This window comes from Fukomys damarensis, unplaced genomic scaffold (genome assembly GCF_012274545.1).
Source record: "Fukomys damarensis isolate Sample0158 unplaced genomic scaffold, DMR_v1.0_HiC HiC_scaffold_13, whole genome shotgun sequence".
NCBI classification, from domain to species: Eukaryota; Metazoa; Chordata; class Mammalia; order Rodentia; family Bathyergidae; genus Fukomys; species Fukomys damarensis.
Window position 1 is genome coordinate 33,277,326 of NW_022900925.1, and position 9,489 is coordinate 33,286,814.

General features: G+C 46.9%; 1 protein-coding gene across 1 annotated transcript in view; it reads left to right on the plus strand.

Moving 5' to 3' along the window:
• Window positions 1-9,367: 9,367 nt before the first annotated feature.
• Ankrd40 (ankyrin repeat domain 40) overlaps window positions 9,368-9,489 on the plus strand; it is a 13,449-nt gene continuing 13,327 nt past the window's right edge. Inside the window, exons 1-2 of the mRNA XM_010620335.1 lie at window positions 9,368-9,371; window positions 9,428-9,474. Of these exons, the coding sequence (XP_010618637.1) occupies window positions 9,368-9,371; window positions 9,428-9,474 (51 nt within the window). The remainder of the gene's footprint in view (window positions 9,372-9,427; window positions 9,475-9,489) is intronic.

Here is a 9,489-nt window from a genome sequence, read left to right on the forward strand (position 1 = left end):
CGCGCCCCTCAGCCGGCTGACGCGGCGCGGGGTCTTCCCGGGTTTTTCACACAGGGACCTGGCCCTTGGTGCTCCGACGCCGCCGGAAGTGGAGAAAAGGCCTTCACGTGGTGTCCGCGGGGCGTCTTCCCGCGGCGGAAATGGGTTCCGCACGCTGATTCCGTGTGGCGACTCCACTCCTGGTCTCTCTGCCGCGCCCCTCAGCCGGCTGACGCGGCGCGGGGTCTTCCCGGGTTTTTTCCACAGGGACCTGGCCCTTGGTGCTCCGACGCCGCCGGAAGTGGAGAAAAGGCCTTCACGTGGTGTCCGCGGGGCGTCTTCCCGCGGCGGAAATGGGTTCCGCACGCTGATTCCGTGTGGCGACTCCATTTTCCTGGTCTCTCTGCCTGGCTTTGTCCGGAGCCCCTAGTTCCCGGAATGGGAAATCGAGGGACAAGCGCACGTCGGGTGTGCGGCTTCGGTCCTGACCCCGCGCAGGCTGGAATTTTTCAAAAATTACTCTTTTTTTTCCTCAGCTAGCCGAGTACTTAGCATCGGCTGAGTACCGTGCTTGGAGCTAAACTCAGGACTTGGAGACACGGCCATTGCTCCCTAGATCTTTTGTGTTAGCGATGAAGACAATCACTGAAGAAATAAAGCCACAGACTGGTGCTACCACTGTGGAAATCAGTGTGGAGATTCCTCGGAAAACTAGGATTAGCGGTCGCAGTTGACCCTGCTATTCCCCTGCTGGGTATGTTCCTGAAAGAATTAAAAACATACCACAGCGATATACACTCACCCATGTTTATAGCTGCACAGTTTGTAATAGCTAAATCTTGGAAACAGCCCAAAAGCCCATCAACTGGTGAGTGGACAATGAAGATATGTGTGGGGGGGGGTTAAAGAATAAAATGGAGTACTACTAAGCCATAAAGAAAAATAAACAAGACGTTTATAGCTAAATGGATGCACCTTGAAGCTATAGTCAAGTGAAATAAATGGGGCACACGTGTAAATGCCGAATCATGTTTCTGGTGTGAGAAGCAGAGAGTTGTAAATGAGGACCAAAATGTATAATCGATATTGTGAAATAGGAGAAAAATGGTCAAAAAGGGGAAGGCGAACTTGGAGGGGGTGGGGGAAAGGAAAGAAGGGAAAAAATACTTAAGAAGGAAAAAATGGAATCTAAGCTTATGTATATAGAAGAGGTGGAGGGGGTTAAAGGAAAGGCAGGGAAATAAGAATCAAGATATATCATGTACAGGTACAAATTCTCAATAATGAATATAATCATATAATCGTTCATTTATACCTAAATGTACCAGTAAAGCCAATTTAAAAAAAAATAGCATCGCAAGGTCCCGAGTTCGATCCCTGTACCAAAAAAAAAAAAAAGAAAAGCCACAAAAATATTAGTACACCCAGGGATTTAGCACCACACCTGCCTCAAAAGTGCAAGGTCCTGAGTTCTATCCCCTATACCAGGAAAAAAAAAATCAGTACAAGTCACCTATGATGGTGCACCCCTGTAATCCCAGCACTGGAGAGGCTGAGGCAAGGGCATCACCATGAGTTCAAAGCGAGCCTGGACTACATAAGGAGACCCTGTCTAAAAAGAAAAGAGGAAGGGGCCTGGGATTTAGCTCAGTGGTTCCACCGCCTGTCTCTCAAATGCAAGGACCCAAGTGTGATCGCTGTACCAAAAAAAAAAAAAAAAAGGAAGTCGGTAAATGTTTACATTTTTAAGTGAAGCACAGTAAAAGATTTTAAAATGTATCCTCATGAATCCCGATCAGAGTACTCCCTTTCACTTCAGACATCCCACGGTTTTTGCCACTTTCCAAAGCCTTTCTGGAAGATCTCATTTTGGGGATGGGGGAGGAATCAAAATTATGACCTTGCACTTGCGAAGCAGATGGTGGCACCGCTGAGCTGAATCTCCTGACAGAGGATGTCCTCTTTTGTAAGTGTGCCTAGTTGTTGTGGCTGCCTTGATGCTCGGGCGGTGTTTACCTTTCATGCTCGTTTTGACCTTTGGGAAGAGCCAGGAGTCGCACGGTGCCAGATCAGTTGAATAAGGTGGGTGAGGATGCACTGTAATTGTTTTAGGAGCCTGCTTGTCTGTTGGGTGGCCCTGCCGGTAGCATTCACCGTGTTTTTCATTGAACCTGGGAAAGACACAGGAAAGAGGACATCCAGAACTGCTTCAAAAAGTGGCAAGAGCCATGGGATAAGTGTTGGAAGTGAGGGCGAGGATAGGGAAGGGGATTGCGGCAATGTGTCTCTGTTTTTTAATTGAAATATTCACTGTATATTTCAGTCATACCTTGCAGTTGGGATAATAGGGTCTGGGAGTGTAACTCTGTAGTTAGAGCACTCACCTAGCATGTTTAAGGCCTTAGGTTTGATCTGATCATGGCCAAGAAAAAACAAAAACAAAACACTACAATAGCACAGCAAACGGTACAAACTCTAAAGCCAGCCTACCCAGGTCTGCAATCCCAGTTCCAAACCACTGTGCCTTTGTTTCCTCATCTATAAAATGGACTTTGTACTAGTATCCCCTGCACACAGTGTTATTGTGAAGATTAAATGAATTGATATAATCCAAGACATTCCACATTTTACAATAGGCCCGACACGTTTTAAATTCCTGTATTGGCTACTAGGATGATGAGGTGGGAAAAATGTTGTTGTTAGAGTGACAGAGGCCCCCTGTGCAAATGACAAATACCTGGGACCTGAAGGAGGGTGCTAAGGATCTAGCCCAGTGAAGTGGACATCCAAAGTAGCCATCGTTCAGTGAAGCAATGTTCATCTTTGTTTAGATTTAAATATGCTAAAACCAATATCCTGGGTGTGGAAGCCAGAATGAAATGGGTTGGAGAGTGAAGGGAAAAACAAAGAAGGAAAACTTGGTTGGAAGGAAACTCTTGTTTGGAAAGGAAAGCAGAAGCCAGGTGTGGTGGTACATGCCTACAATCCCAGCACCAGGGACACTGAGCCAGGAAATCAAAATTTGGAGGCCACCCTGGGCTACATAGCAAGACCCTGTTCCTCTCCTCACACACACACAAAAACCCAGATGGCTATAGCTGATTACAGATGTATAAAAATACATAAACTCAGGGGTGTGCTGCCACTGAGCTGTCTCCCTAGCTACTTTTAAAACATTTTATTCTGAGATAAGGTCTAAATTATCTAGGTGGAGCTTGAACTTTGCAGTCCTTCAGCCTCAGCCTTCCAGTGTTGTTTTGTGTATTGTTGTTTTCCTCTTTTGTTTGTTTGGGTGGTTCTGGGGATAAAACCCAAAAGCGACATCCCTAGAGCTTTTTGACACCTGGCCTACAGATAATTTGATGGGGTATATGAGTTCTCCCCATTAATGGTATGGGAAATTTAATCCCCTCCCTGCAACTTGTGGGAATTGAACCCAGGGCCTTTGCACCAACCTATATCTCTATTGCCAGCCCCACCTGTAGATAGGGTCTTTGGAGATAGGGTCTTGCTAAATTGCTGAGTTGCCCAGGCTGGGCTGAAACTCACCATCTTCCTGCCTCAGCCTCCCAGAGTGCAGAAATTTCAGACATGCATCACCATGCCTGCCTGAGAAATCTCACCAGGTGGTGGTCTCTCAAGGAGATGGCAGTGAAGCTCTAATGAGCCTGGTCATACTGGGAAGCACAGAGCCTTCAAAAATCTGTTTTTCAGAGGCCAGGGATTTGGCTCAGTGGTTCTGCTGCTTGCCTTGCAAGCGCAAGGGCCTGAGTTCAATCCCCAGTACCAAAAAAAAAAAAAATAAATAAAATCTGTTTTTCAGCACTTGGGAGGCTGAGGCAGGAGGATCGCTGTGAGTTCAACACCAGCCTGGGCTACATAGTGAGTTCCAGGTCAGTCTCAACTACATAGTGAGACCCTGTCTCAAACCCACCCCCCAAAATCTGTTCTTCAGGGACTGACAGAAACTTTGGGGTTTTATAGAAAAGGGAAACAAAGACCAGGGTTGGGAGTTGCACAGCCAGCAGGGAGCTAATCCTGGGGGCCATCACCACTGGAGGGAACAATTGTGTTTCTGTGTTGTGTTTCTCTTGGAGGCCCTGCTTGGGGGGGCGGGGCTCTCTCCCATTGCAGGGCAATCGCTCCCATTGGAGGGCAGCCGCATCCTGGGGTGGCGAGACTGTGCTTGCCCTGGAACCTGAGGTGGCTGCAGGTGTAGGACAGTGACTTGGAAACTTCTGGCATTGTTCCAGGAGGTCTGGAACCAGATTTTTTGAAAGTTGGCCTTTGGGCATCCCTGCAAATACTGAAAACTGCTGTAGTAACTCCTATCTTGAAGTTCTCAATCCTGCAGGGGATGATATAGGCCAGCTAAATTGAGGGTAGGTAAGCCTTGCTTTTTTTTTTTTTTTTTTTTTTTGGTACCAGCGATCAAACTCAGGCCCAAATCCCCAGTACTGTTAAAAAACAAAACAAGGGCCAGGGATTTAGCTCACTGGCACTGTGCCTGCCTCACAAACTCAAGGTTGTGAATTCAATCCCCAGTCCCCCCCAAAAAAAACAGTACAGGGGATTGAACCCAAGGCCTTTGCACTGACAAACACCCCCAGCTCTTTGTTTTGTTTTGTTATTTTGAGATGAATCTTGCTAAGTTGCTAACTCGCCCAGGCTTGGCTTGAATTTGACATCCTCTTGCCTCAACCTCCCAGAGTGCTGGGATTATAGGTGTGTGCTGCCATGCCCAGCAACTAATAAACCTTAAAAGACAGATAACTCTGAGTGATTAGCATCCAAACGTGCAGAGCTGACCAGGGGTCTGTCCATAGCTTTTAAGGTAATAAGGGAAACATGAAATGAAGGCAGAGATAAGTATGGTGGCGAGTGACTGTCATCTCAGCACTTGGGAGGCTGAGGCAGGATCACTGTGAGTTCAGGGCCAGCCTGGACTAGTAAAACCCGGTCTCAAAAAAAAAGAGAGGCAGAGATGCCAGGCTTCATCCTGCTTACATGCATGTATGTACCCATTGGGCATTTACCTGGAGGCCCAGCCTCTAAGTCCTTGTTAACATTACTAACTGGAAACTCCAGAGGCTGCTGAGTCGTCTCTTCCAAATCCCTAAGTTCCTGTGTTGGAGCTCCAGGACCTCAGAACTCAGCTGTATTTGGAGGTGGAGCCTTTAAAGAGGTGAGTTTGTGAAATGGGACCATTACAGCGGGCTGTCATCCAATCACACCACAGCAGGGCCAGGATCTGCGAGGCGTAGTGGCAAAGGCCTGTAACCCCAGCAGTAAGAAGACTGAGATGTGTCTCTAGCTGCAGTGGTGGTGTCCTGACTCTCACCTCTGTCCTGACTCTCCAGGACCTAGCCCTATCTGACCGTCTGTAACATTTCCAACTAACTCAGCTGTCTATAAAAATAGCTGTAGGAGGTGCGCCTTTGGGACACGATTGGGTCTTGAGGGGAGAGCCCTCAAGATGAGATAAGAGTCCAGGTAAGAGAACCGAGAGGCCCTTGGGCCCTTCAGCGCGTCGCATGCAGACAGGAGCTGGCGGCAGACCCCCACCTCCAGGACTGTGAGACGCAAGTTTCTGTTGTGTGGAGCTCACAGAGGCTGCGGCATTTTGCTGTCACAGTCAGGATGCTGAACCCACCATGGCAACCTTCCTCTCCAAGGTGGCCAGCTGTGTCCTTTTGTGGTTAAACCCATTTCACACATTTCAGCCCTCTCCTCCTTGCTCTTTCTGCAGCTCTGACTCTGTGAGCCACCCCATTACCTCTGATCCCTCCTACTCCTTCTCTTGCCCTCCTACCATGCCAGTTATTCCTCCTGAGCTCCTTGGAGGATTTCTCTTCTGTCCATCATGGAAGTGGTGAGTGTTCTTCAGGGTGCTGCCTGCTGTCTTCTTTCAGTGCTCACATCCTCTCTTGGGGCTGTCTCTCCTGTTTTCATGGCTTCTGCTAGCACTTCTGGCTGCTGAGTGCCAAAGCCAAATCACCACCCAGCTCTCTCATGGAATGTAGCACCCCCATACATACACTGCTTACCTGACATCACCACCTAAGTGGAAATCAGAAAGGAAAACAGCTCTGGACTGGGGATGTAGCTAAGTGGTGGTATTGTAGGCAGCTAAGTCAGACAGAAATATTGCCAGCTGTCAAAGTTAAGCCTTGAGAGAGTCAGGACAAGGGCAAAACACATCACAACCACTGTGGCCAGAAATACATCTGCTAGAGACCAGGCCTCAAGATAAACACGGGTCTATATACTTCGTCAAGGGCTAAACACTGGGACTAATAAAGTCTACATAGACATCAGTCACCCCTGTGGGTGACCAGGACCTCTGGACCCACCATTTCCCCGAAGAAGTCTTTGTTCTTTTCATCCACTGTTGTTACGTGACTTGTTTCCCAATTGGACCACCATTACCTAAGCGACTGTATTTGTAACCTTATTGGGTGATCATGGCTTTGTACCAATGTGGGGTTTACTCCATAAAACTCTATAGGAGTTGGGTTTCCAACCACCCACTTGGAACTCCTCCTACCTCTCAGGATATATCCTATCAATAAATATCTTCCTAGGGCGGGGATTTAGCTCAATGGTTCTGCCACCTGCCTCGTCAGCACAAGGTCCTGAGTTCGATCCCCAGTACCAATCAATCAATCAATCAATCAGTGTCTTCCTGCTCTTAACCTCTGTTCCCAGAATTTATGCTTTGATTTTTAGAGACCACAAGCTCAGTTTATGAGATAACCAACAGATTGTGAAATATAATAGTTTCATATTTCATCTCTGGTATCATTTCCTATTTCAGTAGAGGGCTTTCCTGGGCATGTGGGGTCCCTGGCTTCAATGCCCAGCGTTAGAAAAGCAAAAACCAAACCAAAATGAACAAAAAGCAGATTATGGAGTCAAAAATCCCATTCAAAGCCTTTTTTTCATCACTAAACTGTATGGCAGTGGGCATCTTACCTCTCTGCTAATAATGATGGTCCTACTTTACAGGACTTTTGTGATGGGTAAATAGAATAATTTAAGGCATGGCACTTAGTTCAGAGCCTAGCACTGACTCGAAAGTAGTAGTAATTAAAGGCTCAGGGGCTAAAAATGTAGCTCCGTGGTAGAACCATGCTTAGCAGCTCAAGATAGCTCAAGACAGCTTAATTCTAACAGATTCAAAAGTGAATTCATGCTCAAGTCTCAAACGCTCTCTTCATCCTTTGTCCTAAATCTCAGTAAATGGCACCACTATTTAATCAGGCAGAAGGCTAGGTTTTATCTTTGCTTCCTGACACAAACCTATGATCCATTCACTCAGTTCATACAACAACCCTGCAAAGCAGACCCGTTATCATCTCCACTCCACAGACACAGGGTGCAGGCACAGGAAGGTTGAGTAATTCACCCAAGATTCCGTGAGTGGCAAAGCTGGCATAGTCCAGGCGGGCTGGCTTCCACCTCCATGGCCACAACCGCTGAGCTCTCTGCCATGCACTTCCAGGGCAATGCTTCCTGTTTCCCTTGTGCCCCACAGAGACTGTACGCTTCCAAAGTCAAGGACTCTGACTTCACAGAGGCGTTCTCAGTGACTAGAACAGGGCCGAACCAACTGTCTAGGCTGACACAGCCAGACAGTTAGATGATTCCTTAGAGACAGGACAAAGTAGAGGGAAATGAAGTAATAGACACCAAGTTGCACTCGGTTACAGCAAGGATTATAGGATTGGTTTTTTTTTAGGGTGTTGGGGTTTTGATTTTGTTTTTATACTAGGGATTGAACCCAGGGCCTTGTGCATACTAAGCATGACTTTACCATTGAGCTACACCCCTGACCCTGAATTTTGTTGGTTTTTTTTAATCTGAGTGTTAACAAATAGAAGATTGGAGTCAGAGATTGTAGAGGCAGGATTTAAGGAGACATTAATGGTGATGTAGCTCAGTGGCACAGTGCCTGCCTGGCAAGCACAAGGTCCTGAGTTCGAGCCCTGGTACCGAGCAAAGAAGACATTAATGGGCTGAGGGTGTTGCTTAGTGATACAGTGGTAGATTAACATGCATGAAACCCTGCATCCAATTCCCATCTCAGAAAAGAAAAATATATTTCCTGGCATGGTGATGCATGCTTATGCTCTCAGCACAGGAGAGGCTGAGACAGGAGAATCACTGTGAGTTTGAGGCCAGCCTGGGCTACATAGTGAGTTCAAGGCCAGCCTGAACCACATAGCAAGACCCTATCTCAAACAACAATGAAAAGATATCAATACTCACAAATTCAAGTTATTTCAGGGAACATGTTTGTTTGTAAGAATTAAAATTTAAATTGAGGGGACAAATAAAAATGTAAGCTCAAGCAGAGTTCCAATTTGCCACAGGGGGTCATTTTAAGGGTTTAGTCATTTTATATTCATCACCACCTGGTGTGCCATGTGGGAACTACCAGATCATAATACACAGACACTGTTTTTTGTTAAACAGTAGCAAGAAAAATGCTTGCTGTGAAGACCCTGACAGCTCCAAGAGACGGAAATGAAGACTGCATGCCTAAATTCATCCAGTTTTATTTCATCTCCTCTCTGCTCCAGACCTTCCTCCCTGACTCTCCAGGGCTATTTCCTTAATCCTCTCTCCCCATCTGCCGAGTTCCAACCTGTGCCACCTTGGGGGATTCTCTCCAAGGCACCTGGGCCCAGCAAAACAATATTTTCTTTTTCTTCTACTGGGTAGTAAAACAGCACCAACAGGGGCTCTCAACTTCATTAGACAGATTAGGCCAGGACCTGGCAAACTGCTGTATGTAATAATCACCAGATGTCTATCCTGATGCCGGAAATCAGGCCCACGACTCCAAACCCTTTTTGGAATTCTTTCTTTTTTCCTTCCGTGACCTTTATGAAGTGCAATTACGGTTTATAATCAGTAATAAATTAAAGCTTACAAACTGTAAAACAGACAGTATCAATATATATTCCTGAAAGCCAGCATAGAAAAAAATGCCCTCCTAAAATAAATTGCAATAAATAATCTAACAGAATGGTTCCAAGCACTGACCAAACAGAAAGCACAGTGTAATCTATATCTGCAATAATGGGCACATTACAGTCGGATCATGTTCAGCCCATTTCCCAGTCCTGCTGGGCAGGAAAAAGAGCCAACCCAAACTGGAATAAACAACCCACCAATTATCTTTGATGCCTGGTAAACAGCCTGCGCCAGAGGATAAGGCATTTCTGGCTCTCCAATATGCTTTCTTTCTGTTTTCAAGTGTCCGTCCTCCTCCCTGGAAGCTGCGGGGTGGGGAGGTCTAAAAATAGCCAATGAATCACGGTGGCTAATACTGTGCTGTGGTTACATAAACACCCCTCCCCCATCCCCGGGCGGCGGCGCCATGGGTCGGAACGGAAGAAATCTGGGTCAGGGTTGTCACACTGAATAGTGTCCCCCGCAGCCGGCCTTAGGAGGCGCGGCCGGGGAGGAGGCCTGGGCCTGCTGGCCGCGAGCAGCAGTGGA